At 41.2% G+C, this 23,991-nt stretch overlaps 1 protein-coding gene across 4 annotated transcripts in view; it reads left to right on the forward strand.

Moving 5' to 3' along the window:
* Positions 1-23,991, forward strand: part of REV1 (REV1 DNA directed polymerase) — a 100,218-nt gene that overhangs the window by 38,694 nt on the left and 37,533 nt on the right. For all 4 annotated transcript variants that reach the window (XM_056116727.1, XM_056116725.1, XM_056116726.1 and 1 more), the window contains 4 exons: positions 6,872-7,040; positions 16,099-16,251; positions 19,079-19,785; positions 23,188-23,295. In XM_056116727.1, coding sequence (XP_055972702.1) covers positions 6,872-7,040; positions 16,099-16,251; positions 19,079-19,785; positions 23,188-23,295 — 1,137 coding nt within the window. The remainder of the gene's footprint in view (positions 1-6,871; positions 7,041-16,098; positions 16,252-19,078; positions 19,786-23,187; positions 23,296-23,991) is intronic.

Genomic DNA, 23,991 nt, shown 5'->3' on the forward strand with positions numbered 1-23,991 from the left:
CTTTAAAGACTTGGATACCATTCATTCTTTTGCTTTGCTTCTTTATATGCCACCTAGAAGAGAGATCATCTGGTATTTGTCTTTCTCTGACTTTTCTGGATTGGTTTTAGAACTCAACTAAAACTGCTCGGGTTATTCCAGCTTAGTGCTTGAGGATCAGGCCAGAGTTTCATGGCGTGCTGCATAACATCTGGGCCTCAGACATGTAAAGTATTAACCCTTTGTGCTATCAGCCCTCTCTGATTTATTTTGTTAAGATAACTGTCTTCTCTAACTGCTGAAAACTCTTGAGCTTATTCGTCAACTTGGCTTGGCAGATGCCTCAGGCAACTGCAAGGGAACATCCAAGCTTGCAAAGCAGTGCTGAGATGGGATAAAGGAAGACCTCAAAGAGAGAAGAGCAGGGACTGGAGCAACAGCATAGCAGGTGGGGTGTTTGCCTTGCACACGGCCGACCCAGGTTCGAATCCCAGCATCCCATATGGTCCCCCGAGCACCGCCAGGAGTGATTCCTGAGTGTATGAACCAGGAGTAACTCCTGTGCATTGCCGGGTGTGACCCAAAAATTAAAAAAAAAAAAAAAGAAGAGCAGCAGTGCTGGCAGATGCCGGGAAAAGCATTTGTAACGCCTGCCTGTCCTTCGCCAACTACAAGACCAAGATGACTGCCCTCTGACATGACATCCTGATGGATCTATCTCATCTTGCAGAAGGGCAATGGAGAAGATTATCCATGACTTCTACTCAGGTCTCTTTGATAGCCATGTCCATCTGCCCACATACCAAATTCTGCAAAATGGATATGTTGTTCCCAATGTACTCCCTTCCGAAATCCAACACGCCATTTCATCGGTAAAGAAATGAACAGCACCTGGCTCAGACAAGGTCAGACCTGAACACCTGAAGAACCTGCTGTCAGTACTCATCAATACACTGGCTCAGCTCTTCACATGCCACCTGTCTGAATGCAAAGTTCCGTCCCAATGGAAAACCAGCAGGACTGTACTCCTGTACAAGAAGGAAGACATCCACGACATTGGCAACTATCGCCCGATCTGCCTATTGTCTGTCATCTACAAGCTGTTCACTCGAGCCATCCTGAAAAGGATTGGCAGAACACTAGATGAAGGACACCCATGCGAGCAAGCCGGGTTCTGCAAAGGATTCTGCATGATCAACCATATCCACATGGTGACCAAGCTCATTGAGGTTTCTCTGGAGTTCAAGATGCCGCTCTGTCTAATGTTCATTGATTTAAAGAAGGCCTTTGTTTCTGTTGAGACGGAAGTGGTCATTGAAGTCCTAGCCAATTAGGGCATTCAAACTCAATACATCAGGATCCTCCATGAGCTGTATTATGGATTCACTACCAGGATCTCACCATTCTACAAAGAAGTGATCATTGATGTCTGAGAGGGGTTCGGCAGAGTGATACCATTTCACTGAAACTCTTCAGTGCCACCCTCGAGAACGTCATGTGATGACTGGAATGGGAAGGAATGGGAGTGAAGATAGACGGTCGGCAACTACACCATCTCCGCTTTGCTGATGACATCGTTCTAATAACACCAAACATTAGCCAAGCAGCACAAATGCTGGCTGATTTCGACCGTGAGTGTGGAAAGGTTGGATTTCAGCTGAATCTCACAAAGACAATGTTTATGAAAAACAGTCTCGTTCCTGACGTTCCATTTGCTCTCAACGGAACGACCATCTCCGAATGCAACAGTCAAGTCATGTTGGCCAAGAAGTCAACATGACGAATGACCTGGCATCTGAGTTGCGTAGGAGGAAGAGAGTGGCTTAGAACGCCTTGAAGAGCATCGAAGAAATAGCTAAGAGGAGGAAGAACCTCCGGCTACAGGCACATCTCTTTGATTCCACTGTTCTTCCTGCATTAACATACGCTTCAGAGACCTGGGCCCTATGAAAACAGGTTGAGAACACTATTCGGGTCTCTCAAAGAGGAATTGAAAGAGCTATGCTTGGAGTATCATGTCACTCAAATGAGAGAAGGAATCTGGACTTCCGACCTCCAATGATCAAGAATCAGGGATGCTGTCTCGTTTGCCAAGGTGTCGAAAATCAGATGCGCTGGACACGTAATGCAATTTGGAGATGACCGTTGGACTAGAGGTGTTACCGACTGGATCCCACGGGACGTCAAAAGATTGCGTGGCCGCCCACCTATGAGATGGTCAGACTTCTTCGTCAAGACCCCAAACGATCGGTTTGAGGCTCTTCATGTTCCTAGAATAAAAAGACGCCATTGGGCTACGCTAGCACACGATGGGGATGAATGGAGACGTTACTGGCGCCTGCTCAAGCAAATCAATGAGTAACAGGAAGTCAAGTGATTAAGTGAAGATAACTGCCCCCAATTCCATCTATTTTGTAGTGAAAGGCGGGATTCCGTGTTCTGTTGGTGTGTCAGGGTCCCTTTATGCACTTACCTTGTTGGGCTTTTGAGTGCTGCGTGAACATGGGTGCACATCTATCTTAAAACATTAATCACAAACGGGTTGGGAGAAATACCAAGAATGGGAGCTGCTGATCATGTGGGATGTTGAAAAATCTCCAGTTTTCCATAGAGATTGCTGTTCCCACCGACACCGAAAGAAGGTCCCATTTCCACCACGTCCCCACCAACACTGGTTGTTTGTGTGCCATTCTCACTGGTGTGAGTTGATACCTCTTTGTTGTTTTAATTTGCATTTTCCTGATAATAAATTACTACAAGTAATGTTTCTGTATGCTTTTTTTGACATCTCTGTATCTTTAAGAAAGTGTTCTCCTTTACCCATTTTTTAATGTGGTTATGGGTTTTTTGCTTGTTGAATTTTGTAAGAGTTTATATAACTTAAGTGTTAGCCTTTGCCTGACATGCAGTATGCAGATACTTTCACACATTCAGTAGAGTGCCATTTAATTTCAGCCGTGTTTTCTTTCTAGTGCAAAACCTTTCTAATTTGATGTAGTCCAGTTTGCTTATTTTTGCTTTTGTTTTCTTTGCCAATGGAGTCTAACCATTGAAGCCACCTCTGAGGTTGGTATTGAGAATTCTGCCTTTGTTTTCTAAAATGTGTTTTACATCTCTCTATTGTTCATCATCTTTTTAATTGACGAGTATTAAATATAAAGATGAATTCATTCAGAAAATTTTCAGTACTACTCTTATTTTGAATTTGGTAATGTGGGTATTAGTTGGTTATGCTGCTCAAGAAATAGAGAAAGAAAATAATAGGCCTGAGAGATAGTACAGCAGTTTAGATTCTTACCTTGCATTCCAATTATCTGGTTCAATCCCTGGCACTGCATATGGCCCCTGAGCAGAGTCAAGAGTAGGCCCAGAGTACTGCCGGGTATGGCTCAACTCCACCGTACCTCTCAAATGAAAAAACTTTGGAAAAAAAAAAAACCAATTAAAAGCAAACCGAGGGCAACCACTGTTCATGCCGGGCTACTTAAACTGTTGCATGGTTCCTGGCTGCTGTGTATTGTGTAATCGTGACATGTTTTTGTTTGGGAGTTAAGACCACCATGAGAGCTGATTTATTGTCCACCATTTTCTGGAAGGGTCTATAGCAGGAGCATCAAGCCATATGTGCCCTAGCTTCTTAAACTGTGAGTCGTGTAACTGACTGTTTGGGTCATTTTTAAATGTGTCCTTACATTTTTGATTTGTGTGTGGGTCCTGTGAAGATACCTCCAAGGCGAAGTATTGTGACTAGAGGTGGAAGCAACCTGCCCATGCTGACACAGTAAAAGGCCCCTGGCTGCGTGTGCCCTCCAGCTCCATTCCAGCACCAGTGGCTGTGGCCCTGGTGAATCCTAACCTGAGTCACAGGACCTAACTGACTGGCTCCTGAACAGTCGGGACAAGAATCTCTGGTCTGGGCTGCCTGGACTCTGCCTGGGAGACCCAACTTCCAGAAGAGAGTTCTCATGTGATCACAACATACAGTAGCGTTTTTATGAGAACTGCTCATGTGTCAGACTCAGTCATCTGTACAGCGTTATTTGTTGTTTGAAAAGAAAGGAGAAAGTCTCAAGGAGTCAAGTCCTTGTTGAAAGTTTGGCAAAAGAGTATTAAAGTGACGATTCAACCCAAATCAAAATTCTTTTAGCTAGAATTTTTTTTTGGTCCACCTCATACCTAAGAATATGCTAGAGGTTTCAGAGTTATACTTCAGAGAACATTCCCTGCTGTTGTTTCTTCTCCCCCAGCTTCACCCAATAGGAGGATAGTGAACTCACCGATTTTTATAGGTCTGAATTCTAGATTTCAAGCAGTTTTCAGCTTGGTGTAGTCAAAGATTGTTGTCTGAGGGTCTGCGCTATTATACATAGAATATTATTTAATGCATTAGAATTGGTTTAGGGCAAGAATAATTTAACTTGCAAAATAAGTTTTCAAATGTATGCTTTTTGTTTTTTATTAAAAAAATCTTTTGGGGGGGGCCACACCAGCAATGCTCAGGGGTTACATCTGGCTCTGTACTTAGTAATTACTCTTGATTACTCTTGGTGATGCTCAGGGGACCATATGGGATGCTGGGGATCAAACCCGGGTTGGCCACGTGCAAGGCAAGAGCCCTACCCACACTACTATCGCTCCAACTCCTGTGCTTTTTATTAATTTGGGTGTCTTTATATTGTAGCATCATGTCAAGTTTTCATTATAAACTACGCCATGTTTTATAATATTAAGGATGGAAAATAAACTAGGTTCATGACTGGAAAGCTGTTTAATTTTGACTCCTTTTATGTAATTTTTTTAAAATTTATTTTTATTGAATCATCGTGAGACACAGAGTTGCAAAGCTGTTCATGGTTGGGTTTTCAGTTAGACAGTGTTACAATACCCCTCCCTCCACCAGTGTGTATTTCCCACCTCCAATGTCCCTATTTTCTCTCCAGCCTGCCAGTCTACATCTGTTGCTCTGAGAGGTGTGATATAGGTATTTCACGGGAGTGGTAAGTGATAAAAACTTACTACTTATAGTAAGTTGAAAGCAATTGAATATAGTTTAACTGATACTGCGGTGTAGGTTGTGATTTAACTTTATGAGCTAGAATTTTCTTTTTATGGGAAAGCATAAGCCACAGTATTTCAAAATGTTTTCTATAGTTTTAGTGAACGTTAACAGCAACCATCATGAGCCTGGAAGGCGTGTGTGTGTTGGAGCCTTGGCTTCATTCTCAGGCACCACCTGGCCCTCCAGGACCACCTTCAGTGTTCCCTGAGCTTTGTTGCATGTGTCCCGCAAACCAAAGTAATTAATTAAAGATAAAGGTGCAAGGCAATAAAGTCTATTAATAAGCTTTACAGTAAGTCTGCAAGCAACTTATCTGACTGCTGTTGTATTAATATGAAGGAGCTTATAGGATTAATTAGAATTTATAAACTGATCCAAAAATGAGGTTAGAATTATTAGTTTTTTAAAACATAGGATTCCAGTATCAAGGCCATATGACTGAATGTGGCTGACAATTAAGAAGTATTTGCTTTGTCATTAGTTTTTGATTCACATCTTTATTTATTTATTTTTCGTTATTTATTTTTTCTTCTTATATTCATCTATTGAATAGCTGTGGGAAAAGTTTCAAAGCTTTCAGGTTTAAGTCTCTGTCATACAATGATCAAACACCTTTCCCTTCACCAGTACTCATTTTTCACCACCAAGAATCCCAATATACCCCCTCCCACCCCTCCCAATGCCTGTGAGGCAGATGATTTCTACTTAACTCTTCTCTATATTGATTACATTCATTATTTCGACAAAAGATGCACCATTATTATTCAGAATTTCCCCCCCAGCAATCAGAATTGCTGAAAAGGCATTGTGAAATACTTTGTTTTCTATAGCTGGTTATGAGAATCATCGAGGCCGCACAATTTTGTATTTCTGCAAAGAGCCAGATAATTACAAGATTGGTTTCTGTGCATCTGGTGTTATGGCTATGCTGGAGAGCCACTTGTGGGGGGCAACTCGTGACCTCGGTAGGGCGTGAAGGACGAGCTGGTACTGCCCCCTTCCCATGAGACTGTTGTTGTCCCGTCACCGCCAGCTCATACCTGGCTTTCCTATAAGCTCTGAGGCGGTGGCCACCTTGCTGCTGGGGGGAAAAAGGAGGAAGGGAGCAACACCCTTTCTCTCCCAGGGAGGCATGGCACCGTAGTTTAACGCATGACCATTCACTTTTCTGCCGCAAGTTGCCGGGCTCTGGACTAAGTCCTTTTGCCTCTGGAGCCATGGCCGTGCCAGAGAGCCGCTCGTGGGGGGGAAACTCATGACCTCGGTAGGGCGTGAAGGACGAGCTGGTACTTCCCCTCTTCCCATGAGACTGCAGTTGCACCGTCACTGCCGACCATACCTGGCTTCCAATAAGCTCTGAGGTGGCAGCCACCTTGTATGCGGTCTGGATGCATTTCCGCCAAAAGCTGCTGGGTTTCAAGATTTGTTTCTGAGTCTCTGGGATTATGGCCGTTAAGCAGCTTGATCAGGAGCCGGAGAGGCCGTTTGTAGGTGGCGACTCGGGGTCTCGTTGGGATGGGGAGGAAAGGTCAGGTTCGACCCCCCACATGAGGCCCCACGTGATTCACATCTTTAAAATCCTTGTTTACTCTGCGAGGCATCTCTTAGCAGATATTTTTGTGTTGTTATTCACTCTTTCTAGCAGCCAGAGATTGGTATGTGCTAACACATGATCACTCTTGATTTATATCCCAACTCAGTTTATTGACACCTATTAATGGGAAAGTGAACATGTGAAAAGTTATTTAAATTGCATGATTTAGAATCATTAACTTGAGTGTTCTACTTTCTTACATATTAAAACCTTAATATATTTTGATGTTAACTTTACAGATCCTTCTGCTGACGAATTGAGAAAATTAATGATGTTGCATGGAGGACAGTATCATGTTTATTATTCTAGATCCAAAACAACACACATTATTGCCACAAATCTTCCCAATGCCAAAATTAAAGAATTAAAAGGAGAAAAAGTAATTCGACCAGAATGGATTGTGGAGAGGTAAGCTTACTCTTTAACTAGTTTAATATATTAGAATTCTTAAAATATATTAAAGTCTTAAAATCTTGTCTGGGCTTGAGTGATAGCACAGCAGTAGGGTGTTTGCCTTGCACACAGCCAGCCCAGCCAAGCCGGGTTCGGTTCCTCCGCTCCTCTTGGAGAGCCTGGCAAACTACCGAGAGTATCTCGCCCGCGCGGCAAAGTCTGGCAAGATACCCGTGATGTATTCAATATGCCAAACAGTAACAAGTCTCAAAATGGAGACGTTACTGGGCCCGCTTGAGCAAATCGCTGAACAATGAGAGGACGGTGCTACAGTGCAGTGCTAAAATATTGTCTAGTTTACATTGGCTCTCAAGGTTAAGAATCAGTGTTAAGAATCAGTGCTGTGTTCTTCATCCTCATTAATTTTTCAGATTCCCTAGATTTTGATATCTCATAACTTGGTGTGTTGGTTAGTTCATTGTTTAGTTTGTTGGTTTTTTTCCTTGTGAATCTAGCCAGAGGTTTGTCTACCTTATTTATTCCTTCAGAGAATCAGCTTCTGGTGTCACTGATATTTTGTATTCCTCTTGGATATCATTATTTTCTGCTCTGACTTTCATTCCTTCTGCTTTTCATTAGATTCATTTATTTTTGATTCTTCAGATTTTTGAGATGTGCATTTAGGTTGTTGATTTTATCTATTTCTTCATTTCTAAGCAGGCCTGTGTTTGCTGTGAGTCTCCCTCTAAATACAGCTTTTGCTTTGTCATCTAGATTTTGGTAACTTGTTTTCTTAATTAGTCTCAAGGAAATTTTTTTTATCTCTTCCTTGACTTCCTCTTTGATCCATCTGTTATTTAGTAGTGTGTGGTCCAGTCTCCAAATAATGAGACTCAGGTCAATGAGGAGGACCTCAGGCTATTGGTTCTCAGGCTGACCCCAGAGCAGGCCTGGATGAGAGAGATGGACTGGGCAGAGTCTGGTGGCAGATAGCACACATTTGGGTCGAGGGTCTTAAAGCCGTGGTGAAACTGTCCAGCCGTGGTGAGAGGGCTTTTTATTTATTCAACTCCACATAAAAGCGATGACATACAGCTTTAAAATTTTTTTTTAAATCAAATGTCAGGGTTTTCCCCCTTAATCTTAGTTTTCCTAGTTCTACAGATTCTGTATTACTGAGTTCTTTAAGTGGTAAGCAGCACAGAATGATTTTTTTTAAAATTTTTATTAGTGAAACACCATGAGGTACAGTTGTAGACTTACAAATTTTTGTGCTTGGGTTTCAGTTATACAGTGATCGAGTACCCATCCCTCCACCAGTGCCCATTCTCCACCACCACTAATCCCAGCATCCCTCCCACCCCCCACCCCCCCAATCCTACCCTGCCTCTGTGGCAGGGCATTCCCTTTTGTTCTCTCTCTCCTTTGAGGTGCTGTGGAGAGGGAATATGCTTTGTTTCACACTTAGCAATTCAGTATCCTTATTATCTTTTCTAGCTTTGGCATCGTTATGCATTACTCTGAACCTTGTTAACCGTTGACTCTTTTAATCTTTGTTAAAGAAGGCAGTTCAGACTTGCGCTGCAGATGTTCTACTGCTGAGCTAGCCTGGAGCCATCTGAAAGGCACGTTTCCCATCTTCCAGCAGTAACCAAACATACCATGCTGCAATCGTGGTTTAGTTTTCTGTAGGTTTTTGTTTTTTGGCGGAGGATCGTCGCCAGCAGTGCTCAGTGTTTACTCCTGGCTTTGTGCTCAGGGTCACTTCTGGCGGGCTCAGGGGACTACATGTGGTACCAGGGCTTGAAGCCAGGTCAGCGACATGCAAAGCAAGCGCCCAACCTGCTGTACTACTGCGCCAGCCCTCTTTTCTTGTGAACGTGATTTTTTTTTCTTCTTCCAGTTTTGGGGCCACACTAGGTGTTACTCAGGGCACTCACCAAATGTCATGCTGAATCAATTGGAGTTGCTGTGTTCAAACCTCGTGACAACTCCTGCACTACCTCTTCATCCCCCCAAAGTGCAATTTTTAAAAAATAAAGTCTGCTTCTAGAAAGCCACATGAACGTTACAGATTATAAACTTTATGAACTGTGGAAGATTAAATTGAAATTTTATCCCTTCAGCATCTCACTGACTTATTCTCACGAGATAGCCACCAACCATTCACTTTATAGAATCAAAGGACAGAGCTTTTGGCCAGGTATCTCCTTGAGAAGGCGATATAAAATATTCAGTATAAGAAGTTAAGGTAATGGAGCCAGAGCAATAGTACAGCAGGTAGGTCACTTTCCTTGCACGTGGCTGACCCTGGTTCAATCCCTGTCACCCTTTATGGTCTGCCAAGCCTGCCAGGACTGATCCCGAGCGCAGAACCAAATGTAAGCCCCAAGCTCTGCCAAATGACCTGAAAAGGGAAGCTAGGTGTTTGTTCAGAGTTCAGGTGTGTTGTCCCTTCCAGTCAATCTTACAGGAATATTAGTGTGGCTTTGGGGATATGTGGAGAAATGTATAAATAATAGGAAAGTAGGGGTAGGAGCTCTCCTTGGGTCAGACTCAGTTTTCTTTGAAGTGGAGTTCTCATCACAGCTATTTCCCCCCATGTTATCACTGGGGGAGCAGTGTGTCACATATCATTTGGGATGCACTGAAACTCCCCTGCTAAGCTCCTAAACTGTCATGCCGTTGCCATCAAATTTAGTGGAGCTACTTGGGGCTGTTCCAGGGTTTAAGGAGATACCCAGCCCAAAGCCATGTCACTCTGAGCTTTGTTCTAAGGCCCCATGGCTGTTTGCTTTACACCTATTCTTCTTGCTCTGAAAGCAGGCAGCTGGAGAGAGACTATGGTAGAAAAGAGGTGGGATATTTATGAAGTTTAAATTTTATCTTCAGGATTTTTAGTTTGAAATCAAGCTCTCCACAGAGAGCTTGCTAGATAACTGAAGTGACTTTGGACAGCTTGATTATGTGGTTATTTGCTTCATTTTGTATATGAGAATGCAGGACTCATCTAATAAAAAGAGAATTGCCCAAATATAGCAGGAGTCAAAATCCAGGTTTTTAAAAAATTGTATTGAAGCACTATAAGTCACAGAGTTCTTTTAGTTGAGTTTTGGGTGTACGGTATTCCAACATTGATCCCACCAGGTTCCCTCCCCACCCCCAGTCTGCATGTTGACAGGCACATTTTCAGTTTGGTTGTTAGACGTTTGGGCTTCTAATTGTTGATCTGTGTTTGGAATCCTTGGCTGTACTATTCCCCTACACCACTGACATACCCAAGATTCTTTAACCTCTGCCTCCCCTTGTTTCCCAAATGTCTCTTAGGTTCTTTACCCCCCCCCCCCCCATTCTTTTCTTTCTCTTTCCTGTACTCTGTAGCCAAGGGGGGTCTAAGCATTCCCCTTTAACCCTTTGTACTCCCTATCCAGTTCATCTAAATATCACATAGAAATGAAATCATCCTGTCCCTCTGGCTTACTTCATTTGACATATCTTCCAGCTCTCTCCATGTTGCAGCTTCACTGTATCACTGTCATCCCATTGTTCATCAATTTCCTCGAGCAGGCACCAGTAACATCTCCATTCGTCCTAGCCCTGAGATTTTAGCAAGTGCCACATTGGAGGCTTTTTTAGGATCAGAGGAATGAGACCCATCATCATTACTGGGTTTTGGCATACCGAATACTCCACAGAGAGCTTGCTAGACTCTGCCATGCGGGCAGGATACTCTGAAGCCTGCTGGGTTCTCCGAGAGCAAGAACTAGACAAATAAAAGATCTTCCGGGAGCTCGGTTTTAGTCTCTGGATCTTGGCCGTTGATGGGATTATATGGTGCCAGGGGAAGTCGGTGGGTGTAACGTCTAGCTACTGGAAGATGGGGGATCTGGGTGGAGGAGGCCCAGTACCGATTCGAACAGCCTTGGAGATCTCAGCTCCGGGTCCCACACCCCTGGGTTCCTCTGTTCATGCATGAGGCTCATCCCAGCATGTGGAAAGTGGTCTTAAGCATGGCTGTGGCTGATTTCGGAGGTCTCAGCTGCCAGGACTCTGCTCAGGGTGGGAAGGGAAACTCAACCTGCCCCCCTCCAAAGGGCTCCGGTGAGGACAGCCAGGCCCAGGCGTGGGGGCAGGAGACTCTGCATTGTTCTGTTCCAGGAGCTTATTGTGTGATTTTGTCATTCTTTAAGCCTCATTGTAATCCATTGTGTACCTATACCACATTTTCATGATCCACTCATCTGTTGGTGGACATCTCGGTTGATTTCAGATTTTAGCTATTGTTTTAAGTGCTGCAGTAAGTGATGGTGTGCATAAGGCCTTTGGAATGAAATTTTTGCCCTGGCTGGGGGTAGCACTGTAGCACTGCACTGTCCTCCCATTGTTCATCAGTTTGCTTGAGCAGGCCCAGTAACGTCTTCATCGTGAGGCTTGTTGTTACTGTGTTTGGCATATTGAATACATCACAGGTAATTTGCCAGGCTTTGCTGTGCGGGCAGGATATTCTCGGTAGCTTGCCGGGCTCTCCAAGATGGGTGGAGGAATCGAACCTGGCTCGTTAGATTCCCTAAAATGGAACTGCTGGGTTATCCAGCATTTCAATTCTAAGGTACTGAAAACCTTCCATACCGTTTTCCACAGGGCCTGAATCAGACAATATTCCCACCAGCAATTGATGAAAGTTCCTTTTTCACCACATTCCAGCCAATACAGATTGTTCCACTAATTTTGATATGTGCCATTTTGCTGGTGTAAGATGCTCGTTGTCATCTTGATTTGAATTTCCCCGATACTAAGTGATGATGAACATTTTTTCATGTGACTATTGGTCTTCCTCAGAGAAGTGTTCTTTATTCTCTTATTTTTTGATGTTTTTCAGAATTGAGATTTTCTGCCTTATTTAGGAGTGCTTTTTTGGGGGGGGGTTCTGCCCTCAGGAATTACTCCTGGCGGTGCTCAGGAGACCATATGGGATGCTGGGAATCGAACCCGGGTCGGCCACGTGCAAGGCTGCTGTGCTATCACTCCAGCCCCTAGGAGTGCTTTTTTTAATTTTTTTTTTAATTTTAAATTTTATATTTTTTAATTGAATCACTGTGAAATAGAGCATTAAAAAATTGTTTGGGAGTGCTTTTTGACATCTTAAGCTTATCATAAGATGAGTTCACCCATATAGAAATGGATCAGTTTGAGTAAATCTTTCTCGATCCTTCCTCTCCTTTCTCCTCTCTCTACTCTTCTCTTTCCCTCTTCTCTTTCTCAGTGCTTACCTCTCTCTCTCTCTCTCTCTCTCTCTCTCTCTCTCTCTCTCTCTCTCTCTCTCTCCCCCGCCCCCCGGCCCCCTTGCTTTCTTTCAGTATACTTCTTTCTATATAAAGAAATGGTCAGTGCCTGTAGTCATAGCATGGAACCCTTTAAAATCATCAGAGTTGATTGATGACACTCTGATCTTGGTCTTGCTAATCTCTTCTTCATGGCAATCATTGTTATGTAAAACACATTAGCTATGTGATGAATACGTAATACTCTCTTTTATAATTAGTTTCCCTGTTTCTTTAGTTTAAGCAGTTTTAAAAAGCAACTGCCACTTCTAATTGTGTGGGTGATTGCTTTTCTTTATTACAATTCCCTGGTGTCTGTGTTTGTGCTGTAAACTTGAGTTAATGGAGACATGATTACAGGGGCCACAGCTTCTTAGAGGCAGGGGATGCCTTTAATGAGAAGTCTGTGTACATTAGTTTCAGGTTTGAGATTATTTTACTGAAGCCTTTGCCTTGTAAACCTTGTATTTGTATATAGTAAAAGCGATTTTCAGGGATTTTTGGTTATCATCTTTGTCTTGAGAATTTTATACTAAGATGTGAAGTGTAGAGAAACTGCTGATTCACTGTTCTCTTTTCAGCCTTGAAATTAGAAATGTGTCTTTCACATTTCTTAATATTTGCTGATTTTGTGTGTTATTTGGTGCTGAGTGTTTCGCAGCACAAAAATCAGCCTCTTATGGTTAGGTTCTCACATAGATGCTCTGTGACTGGTTTATACCAACTCACTGGAGTTTTATGGTGGGAATTGACTGATTTGGGGTCAGAGTTTACCTTTTAATTTACTGTTTAATGGTTGCAGCACAGCGGGTAGGGCGTTCGCCTTACAAGCGGCCAACATGGCCGACCCGAGTTCGATTCCTCCACCCCTCTCGGAGAGCCCGGCAAGCTACCGAGAGTATTCGATATGCCAGACACAGTAACAACAAAGTCTCCAGTGGAGACGTTACTGGGCCCGCTCGAGAAAATCGACGATCAACGGGAGGGCCTTTACCTTTACCTTTACCTTTACCAAATATTTTGGAGATCTCATATTTCATGTAGGCTAAAATTTTACTTTTTTTTCTTTTTGCTTTTTGGGTTACACCCTGCAATGCATTGGAGTTACTCCTGGTTCATGCACTCAGGAATTACTCCTGGCGGTGCTCGGGGGACCAGATGGGATGCTGGAAATCAAACCTAGGTTGGCTGTATGCAAGGCAAACACCCTACCCGCTGTGCTATTGCTCCAGCCCCCAAATTTTACATTTTTGAAATCACTCAAGAGTTTTCTGCAGTTTCATGTGGCATATTTTTGTTTTTGTGATTTTTGTGCCTTAACTCAATCTTCATGGAAAATGTGCCCAGGTAAAGATGTGAGTTAAGAAAAAAAATTCTTGATACTCTTTTCTCACATAGCACTATATAAATTTTTTTTTGAAAAATATATTTTTTATCTTCAGACTTTGGAAACTGATTTTCTAAGCTGGTCTTGGACATTGATTGGACTATAAGAACATTTTATGTACAGAATAGTTTTTGTGTAAAGAAAAGATCACGGATCACGGCCCTCCCGTTGTTCATCGATTTGCTCAAGCAGGCCCAGTAACGTCTCCATCATGAGACTTCTTGTTACTGTGTTTGACATATTGAATACGTCACGGGTAGCTTGCCAGGCTCTGCCGTGCGGGCGAGATACTCTCGGTAGCTTGCCAGGCTCTCCGAGAGGGGCGGAGGAATCGAACTCGGGTCGGCCATGTTGGCTGCGTGCAAGGCAAAAGCCCTACCGCTGTGCTATCATAGTGACAGATCCTAAAATCTAGTAATTTACATTACTAATTCTAAAATTGCTAGTTCTAAAATAGGGCTGGAGCCATAGCAAAGCAGGTAAGGCATTTGCCTTACACGCTGTGCCGACCCGGGTTCGATTTCTCCATCCCTCTTGGAGAGCCCGGCAAGCTACCGAGAGTATCCTGCCAGCAAGGCAGAGCCTGGCAAGCTCCCCGTGTCGTATTCGAAAGAAAATATGATAAGCTATAATTTTAAAAGTTGAAATAGAAATTATCATATGGATTTTATTGTATCTTAGTCTTTGTAAAATTTTCAGGATCTGGTTATACTCGTAAATGTAAATCCTTTGTCAGATGGTAGGAATAGCAAATGTTTAGTGAACTATTTGAATCATGGTTTTTAATTTTAGAGATAACTTTTCTGGGGCAATAGGACAAAGCAGAATTTGTTTTTTGTAATTAAATTTTCTTTATTATTTTAATGAATCATCATGAGATACATTTATAGACTTACAAACTTTCATGATTGCGTTTCAGTCAAACAGTTCAAGTACCCATCCCTCCAGTGCCCATTCTCCACCACCAATGTTCCCAGTTTCCCTCCTGCCTCTTTCCACCTCCTGCCTCTGTGGCAGGCACAATCCCTCTTTCCCTCTTACTCTCTCTGTTCTTTCAGGTGTTATGGTTTGCAATACAGGTAACAAGCAGCCATCATGTTTGGTCCATAGCCTACTTTTAACGTAAAGCAGTATTTAGAGTCAAGTAAATAAACCTTTTACTTGGATGGAGTGTCAACTCTACTATAGCACTGTAGCACTGTCCTCCGGTTGTTCATCAGTTTGCTTGAGTGGGCACCAGTAGCATCTCTATTGTGAGACTTGTTATTACTGTTTTTGGCATATAGAATACACCATAGGGAGCTTGCCAGTCTCTGCCGTGTGGGCGGGGATACTCTCGGTAGCTTGCCGGGCTCTCTGAGAGGGATGGAGGAATTGAACACGGGTCAGCTGCGTGCAAGGCAAACGCCCTACCCGCTCTGCTGTTGCACCTCTCTTAGGTATACCAGAATATATTTTTTGTCTACCTGGAAAACTTCTTAATGTATAATCCAGGTTTTGTTTTTGTTTAGAAATTCTGATGTGTTTGTGTAAGAATTATAGACAGACAAAATTAAAGGTAGAAATAATTAGTTTGTTCTTAATATAAACAGTGGAACTAGAAATTTTAAAAGTGAATCCTTGAGATTTTTAAGAAGAAGATCTTGTAGGGGCCAGAGAGACAGTATAGCTGCTTGAGTGTTTTCCTTGTAAGTGACTGACATGGTTTTGATCCCCAGTATTCCATGGGGACCCTTGAGCAACTCTAGATGTGGCTCCAAAACAGAAACAAAACAGATTTTCTAACGTGTACTTTCAGATAGTTCTTTCCGTGTCATTATGTACAGATAGATGGGTATAGGATAATTAGGAATGTGCAGTTAATCGACAGTAGGGCTACCAACGAAAAGAATTTGTTGTCTCATGTCATTGTAGTGTATTGGCTTTCACTTGGACAAGGCAGATAACTCTAACATGGGGACATGATAGAGGGTCTTAGGTACTGGTGTTGTGAAGTGAATTGTGGGCATCAAGCCCAGAAATATCAATGTTGCTATAAATATGTGACCTGACCTAACACTAGAGTGATTTTTAATTTTAAAAAGAAATCCTGGGGGGCTGGAGCAATAGCACAGCAGGTAGGGTGTTTGCCTTGCATGCGGCCAACCCGGGTTCGATTCCCAGCTTCCCATATGGTCCCCTGAGCACTGCCAGGAGTGATTCCTGAGTGCAGAGCCAGGAGTAACCCCTGTGCATTGCTGGGTATGACTCCCCCGCAAAAAAGAGAAAGAAATTCTGTCTTCCCTAAGAGCTTTGTTTTGTTTATGAAGGCCCCTCTTCTCCACATTTGAACTCCTCTTACATTGGTGTTATTCTTTGTTTTCAGCATCAAGGCTGGACGGCTTTTGTCCTGCATTCCCTATCAGCTGTACAGCAAGCAATCGAATGCACAGAAGGGTCTCAGCTTCAATCCTGTGTGCAAACCGGAGGATCCTGTACCCGGTCCAAGCAATATAACCAAACAGTTCACCAACAGGGTGTAAGTTTGTCTAGAGTGGGAATCCCAGAGTTGGTTTTAAGTGATGGTTATGGCTTTTATTCTGCTAAAGAAATAAATAGAACAGCTGGCTAGCCATTTGTGTAAAGTTAGGGTGTTGGTATATGTGTGTCGGCATACTTCCCAGATTTCTTCTTAATCTGAAAAGTTTCATATCTAAAAATGTAAATAAGGAAGTTTCTCCCAGAAGATTGGATTCCCATGTTAAACTACTAATGAATCTTACTTTTTAAGTCATTAGAGATAAATTGTCTTGCATTTTCTTGAAAGTAATTATTTGCATTTAAGCATTTTGCTATAGAGTGTTGCTTTCTCAGAAACTAAACTAACTATAGCAGTTACATTTTTATGGGTACTGTGCATAGAATGCTATTACTGCTGACCTTTGTAGGTTATATTTTAGATATTTCAAATTCATACTGCTTCTGAGTATGTAAATATTTTATCTGAAGATAACTTTACTTGATGACCCTAAGATTGTAGTATATAGTATATAGATGAATCTAGTGTATAGTATATAGATGAATCTAGACTTTATTCCATGTTGCTAAGTTTTGAAGAATATGTTGGTTTAAGCTTAATTGTAGTAATCCTGGGTAAATTGGTTTCACAATTAATTGGTATGTTGTCTTAGATATCAGGTGATTCGTTGTCATTAGGCTTCTCCTTATTAAATTGCTTGCTTTGGGAGTTGAATATATTTTTTTCAGAAGATCAGGAATCTAATTAACCAGAGAGGAGCCAATGTCATTACCTGCTGTAATTTTTGTTGTCATTTATTCTTTTACTTGTATTCTCTTAACTGTTTTTCTTGTTATTTAAAACTTTGATTTTTCTTAGTTCTTTCAAAATAAATATCAATAACTAGAAAACCTTCAGAAATAAACATTCATATTTTATTCTGCCTACACGAGTTAAAGTTGTAAATGGTTGTGTTTTCTTTAAATTCTTTATGTGACTTTTAGGAAGAATTTGCCTCTTAAGATTTTACTTTATTTTTATTGTTTTCTTTTTGGTTGTTGGGCCACACCCAGCTGTGCTCAGGGCTTGCTTCTAGCTCTGTGCTCATGGATCACTCCAGGTGGGGCTTGGGACCATCTGGGGTGGTGGGGGTTGAACCTGGGTCAGCCATGTGCTCTGGACTATTCTCTCTGGCAGCAAGATTTTACTTCTCAATACTAATTCACTTTATTGCTTACTATATTACCAGTCACAGATTTCCAGTATAGCTGTTTTTAAAATTTCATTGTCTAGGCTAAAGGAACTGCAGTGCAGAAAGAATACTTGTATTAGCTTTGTATTTTCTGGACAACAAATTTCCATTTATGTATATGTTGCTAATATCTATGTAAATATCTTTAACATTTTGTATTGTAAGCTGGATTTCACACTTTTCTGACTAGTAACTTTCCACAATTATTATTTTTTTGGCTTGTGTGACACATATTACATATTTGTTGAAGTCACTCAGCTCCCTTTCTTTATATTATAAGCTTTATCTGACATGTAACAAATTGATTTCTTTCCTTCCTCTTTCAATTGTTTCCAGTTAGTCTTCTTTTTCCCTTTTCACTGGTGTGTTCATCTGTAAGGATTTGACCTACTCAGTTGGTCAGCCAGAATCAGAACCAGCCCAGAAATGGGTGGTAATATTTTGCACCCGATTTGTGACTCATGTCTGACTTTTCTTTGTAGTCATATTATCATTAATAATATGCCAAATAGCTAATAGAATGAGAGATCTGGTAATCCACGGTAATCTTACCTAGGTCTTGCTGCAGTGTATGCCCCATAACTAGAGCAGTGTTTCCAACTAGAGTAAATTATTTAACAATTAAGTTTTTTGTTTTTGTTATTTACATAATTTTTGTGAACATGAAAGAAATTTGACTTTGTTACAGAGCATCGTTACCAAACAAATGTCTAAGGAGCAAGATAACGTTTAGCATGAATTTGTCATAGGTCCTGCAGTTATAAATATTTGTTATCAGGAAAAGTGGTTCAGATTGTTTGTCATGAACCACCCTAAATAAACTTTTCTCAGAAATGAAATGCAGTCTTCTGTCTAGTCAGGCAAATTTCTTCATTATTTTAGGTATAAATTTTTACCAGATTACTCATGAACTTTGACTTGAGGTTTTTATGTACTTGTGCACCACTGTAGCACTGTCCTCCTGTTGTTCATTGATTTGCTCGAGCAGGCACCAGTAACGTCTCCATTGTGAGACTTGTTACTCTTTTTGGCATGCAGGTCCTATTAATGGACTAATGAATATAGTCTTGTTATTCTTTTCCTGAGGTAAAGTAACTTGCTAGGATGGTAGTAGCAGTATCAGATTTCACGTAGTTGAATAGTGCTTTGCATAAAATAAAACTAACTACAAATTTAGTTAAAAATTCTTAACCTCTTTTTATGGTAATGATTCATATGATATAAACCCAATTTTTTACTACCAAATAAAAGCCAAACACTAAAGTTTATAATTTCAGTGAGAGAAGTGATTAAAAGTAATTAACATTTTTTTACTTTGACTTAAACATGATTGTTGTATGTCTCTTTGAGGGAGTGTTTGACGTTGAGAAACAGACTTAATATGATATTAATGTTCTATAATTTTCCTAGTTACTTTTCTCCTTTTGAACAAATGATTATCTTTTGCTGGACCAAAAGAATATAAAATTTATGACTCGGGTTATTTTTTGCTGTTTTTGAGGGGGGAGATTGATGTTTGTATCATGAAGAAGTTTAAATAAAAAATTGTTTAGGCTGAAAGACAGTATTGACTTACATCACTTTTTCCTGCTTTAGAAATCACATAATTAAGAAGATTGAGACAGAAAGTGAAGTCAAAGTCAATGGAATGAACAGTTGGAATGAAGAAGATGCAGGTGATGATTTTGGTTTTGTGGAGCTGGAGCAGATTTCTCCAGGAAAGAAACAGAATGGAATTCCGCATCCCAGAGATAGCACTGCTATTTTTAATGGACATGCTCACAGTTCGAATGGTGCCTTAAAGACACAGGATTGTGTGGTGCTCGCGGGTGCTGGCCTTGCCAGCAGGCTTTCTCCAGACCTCGCCCCGGAAGAGGAGAAGGCCGAGAGAAGCAGCGCCGACCTCAGAGACTGCAGCACGCCCCCCTCCCAGCACAGTGCCAGTCCCCCAGATGTTCCGCGGAATCTGTACAGAACTCACTCCTTCCCGTTAGTATCTTTGCACAGTAACTCTAAGCTAAACGGTGCTCACCACTCCACGGTTCAGGGGCCTTCAAGCACAAAAAGCACTTCTGTAGCACCTGCTGCCAGCAAGGCAGTCCCTTCAGTGCCATCCAAACCTTCAGACTGCAATTTTATTTCGGACTTCTATTCCCGTTCAAGACTGCATCACATATCAACTTGGAAGTGTGAACTGACAGAGTTTGTCAATGCCCTACAAAGACAAAGTAGTGGTATCTTTCCAGGAAGGGAAAAGTTAAAAAAAATGAAAACAGGCAGGTCTGCACTTGTAACTGACACAGGTAGATACTTAACTAAAATTGTTTTCTTAAGACACAAGTCATGCTTGATCGTTTCATTATTGAACTTACTGGTAGTCTAATCAATGCTACCCTTTTAAGAATATGTCTTTAGGACTGTCAACTTCTGTAATTTACAGTAATTAATAAGAGTAATATCCTTTTACTAAAACTCATTTTTACAAAATTTGATTTTTCTAGCGATTTGAAATTTTTTCGATAATTTACATAATAACAAATTTGGGATTGTGAACCTTTTGTTTTTCTTGTAGAACCTTAATCTGGTTGAAACTTTGAACTGTGTAAAATATCATTTATATTACATTCAGTGCTTAAGGTCCTGTAAAGATAAATTGATTTGGTAAGAGTGTTAATTTCTAGAACATTGCATTTTGATTTTTAAATAAGCAGATTGATTAGTTGCTTTTGTTTTTTAAATATTTTCTTTGTTATCCAAAACAAACAAATCCAACAATAACAGACTTTATTACTATGCCCAGTTGTAAGTTAGTATTTGATCTGAGGTTTTAGTTGCTTTTTACTGCTTTTGTAGAATCTGTCTTAGGGAGGATCTTTTAATTTATAGCCTGGAAACAGGGACAGAGTGAAGCTCCTGTTTCTGCCACCTGCACTTGGGTGATTAGAGTCTCTGCACGTAGGGTTCTTTCTCTGTTACGTTTTGTTGTGTTTCATATATTTCTAAACGCCTTTTGTTATTAAATATTATAGTATAATTTTATAGTTATTAAGGTTGTCTTTACATTATGCCTTGATCCTAAAATTTATTCGAATTTTAAGACTTCAGAGAATTCTTAGGAATTATTAGTTCCATGAATGAGAACAGTCTGAGTGATTTTTATATGATATGAAAGTATGTAATAGATTTTGCTAAGTCATTATGACTGGAATATTTCAAAGCCATTATTTTTGGATTGCTTACATTATGCATATATTTTTATACTGCAGAATGATTTTTAAAACTTACATTTTAAATCATTTATTGAGGTAGAAGAGGTTGTTAGCAAGGAAGTACATGGCTTTGGAATGACATGACATGGGCTGAATCCTGATCTTGACTCTGCTGCTCTTTTGCTACATGGCTAAAATAGTTTTCTCTTGACAGAATAGTGTTAGTCACTTGGGGGATTGTGAGATTTTAAAAAAATAAAATGAGGAGCTGGGCTGATAGTACCGAGGGCAGGATGGTTGCCTTGCATGTGGCTGACCTGGCAGCCCTGTGGTTCCCTGAGCTGCCGGGAGAGATCCTGAGTGCAGAGCCAAAAGTAAGTCATTAAGTGTGCACCCCTGTCCCCACCACCAACAAAATAAATAAAATGAACAAAGGCGTGGTGCCTTGCCCATTTTGAGAAATCAGGTAAAGAGCCAGTTGCAATTTGGTAAGTAGAGTGGTCTAAATCTTTTGGGGAATATGTAAATTTTGGGAAGCCTTTTATGGAAAGTAGCTGTCAGTACTAATCTTGAGTTTGTTGAAGGAAAATTCCTTTAGATCGGACTATTTAGCTAGAGAGTTTAGAGTTCTTTTTCTCCAAGATCTAGGAATCTGGGAATGGGCCAAGGTTGAATTATCAGGTATCCAGGAAAGTTGGCTGGACGAAGGTTAAGGGGACTATGAACTTCTATGAAGCTCAGAATGATTGAAAGTTAGGGATTCCCTTAGCTTCTTAAAAGTGATACACGTGCTTCAGAGAGGATATACTTCATGGCATAGAAGAAGAATGTTACTTACACACTTTTAAAATATGTATGTTTGCGATTGTGGTGGCTTGATGACTCTGAAATAAGTCTGCCTGACATTGAATATCAGTTTACCAATTGTATGATGGGCTGGAGCCATAGCACAGTTGGTAGGGCATTTGATTTTCATGCAGCCAGCATGGCCTACCTGAGTTCATTCCTCCACCCCTCTCGGAGAGCCCGGCAAGCTACTGAGAGTATCTCGCCTGCACGGCAAAGCCTGGCAAGCTACCCATGACGCATTCGATATGCCAAACATAGTAACAACAAGTCTTATGATGGAGATTTTACTGGGCCCGCCCGACCAAATCGATGAACAATGGGAGGATAGTGACAGTGATTGTGTGACATACAAATTATTAATCTCCAAAATGAACGTAAGATTTTCTACTTCATAATGTTGTGAGAATTTAAATTCTTACCTGTAACCCTTTTCAAAGAGTGTCTGACACTGAGTAGGCTCAATGATGGTCACGTGTGGGGCCAGCTGAAATCATGCTTTGCATGGGTGGCACTGGACTCAGCCCCCAGCACCACATGACCCTTGGAGCACCACTGGGAGTGAACTCTGAGCATTGCGGGGTGTGTGCCAAACCTTCCCACACACAGTCCCCAAGTGGGGGTAGTTTTTATTGATAGTTGCTAAAGGTTGTAGACAATGTATAATTTTAAATCAGTAGATCCTAATTTAGCTGGAGCGATAGCACAGTGGTAGGGCGTTTGCCTTGCATACAGCCAACATGGCCGACCCGAGTTCGATTCCTCCGCCCCTCTCAGAGAGCCCGGCAAGCTACCGAGAGTATCTCACCTGCATGGCGGAGCCTGGCAAGCTACCCGTCATGTATTCGATACGCCAAACCCAGTAACAACAAAGTCTCCAATGGAGACATTACTGGGCCCGCTCAAGCAAATCGATGAACAACGGGAAGGCAGTGACAGGGACAGATCCTAACTTACATAACTAGTTTACATTATTCTAAAATCTAGTAATTTACATTACTAATTCTAAAATTGCTAGTTCTAAAATAGGGCTGGATCCATAGTAAAGCAGGTAAGGCATTTGCCTTGCACGCTGTGCCGACCCGGGTTCGATTTCTCTGTCCCTCTTGGAGAGCCCGCAAGCTACCGAGAGTATCCCACCGGCAAGGCGGAGCCTGGCAAGCTCCCTGTGTCGTATTGGATATGCCAAAAACAGTAACAAGTCTCACAATGGAGATGTTACTGATGCCCGCTCGAGCAAATCAATGAACAGTGGGAGGATGTGCTACAGTGCTACAATTCTAAAATCGCTTTGCCTATCCTTGTAAAAACATTTATTTTTGTAATATATTCAGCATAGATGCTTTAATATAAGCATAAATGCCTTTAATAGAAACATTTAAACAAAATGTTAGAGACTTCATTATGTTAGAGCTTAGGAAAGCATGGTATCCTTTTAATTGTAATTAATGTTTGGTGACAATATTTATCTCTGAATGTTCAGAATGGAGATGAAATTGGCTTGAGTTATAGAAAGAAATAACTAATGGATTCTGTATTTTAAAGAATTTTCCTCTGTGTAAGCATTCAAAAGTATAATTAGTATGTTTAAATAGACTTTTCAATATAAAAATTACTTTGGAATTTGAAACATTTTTTTTTTCCTTTTAGGAAATATGTCAGTGTTGAGTTCACCCCGACATCAGAGCTGTATAATGCATGTTGATATGGATTGCTTCTTTGTATCAGTGGGTATACGAAATAGACCAGATCTCAAAGGTCTGTATTCTTAAGAAACTCCATGCATTGTTATGTATATTCTAAGGAATCACAAAAGTTTTAAATAATGCTCTTAATTTTGGGGGGGCTAGAGCGATAGCATAGTGAGTGGGGCGTTTGCCTTGCACGCAGCCCACCCGGGTTTGATTCCTCCACCCCTCTCGGAGAGCCCTGCAAGCTACCGAGAGTATTCCGTCCGCACGGCAAAGCCTGGCAAGCTACCCATGACGTAGTCGATATGCCAAAAACAGTAACAAGTCTCAAAATGGAGACGTTACTGGTGCCCTCTCGAGTAAATTGATGAACAAGGGGAGGACAGTACTACAGTGCTAAGTTTTCTTGGCAAAATCAATTCCTGACTCTACATTTTCTGGATTTCATTGTCAGAAAAAATTCATGAAATGAGAAAAACATTTTTCTCCCTTAAGAAACCAAGACTTTGGGGAATGATGCTCCTCTTTAGTTGAAGGATATTTCATCCAAGACTCATGTAGACGGGAGCCTGCATTGGTTATTTCTCTGTTTTTACTATTTTACTGCTTTACTAGCATGGAAATTTGGCAGTGAGCAAATGTCTTTGTGATTTGGACAAATCTGCTTTCTCTTGAATAAAAAACATTTACTGGGATGGAGGCAGTAGAGTCATTAACACCCTTGCCTTATGTGCAGCCAAGCTGTGGCACTGCATATGGTCCC

Source organism: Sorex fumeus, unplaced genomic scaffold (assembly GCF_029834395.1).
Source record: "Sorex fumeus unplaced genomic scaffold, SorFum_2.1 ptg000033l, whole genome shotgun sequence".
Classification (NCBI taxonomy): Eukaryota; Metazoa; Chordata; class Mammalia; order Eulipotyphla; family Soricidae; genus Sorex; species Sorex fumeus.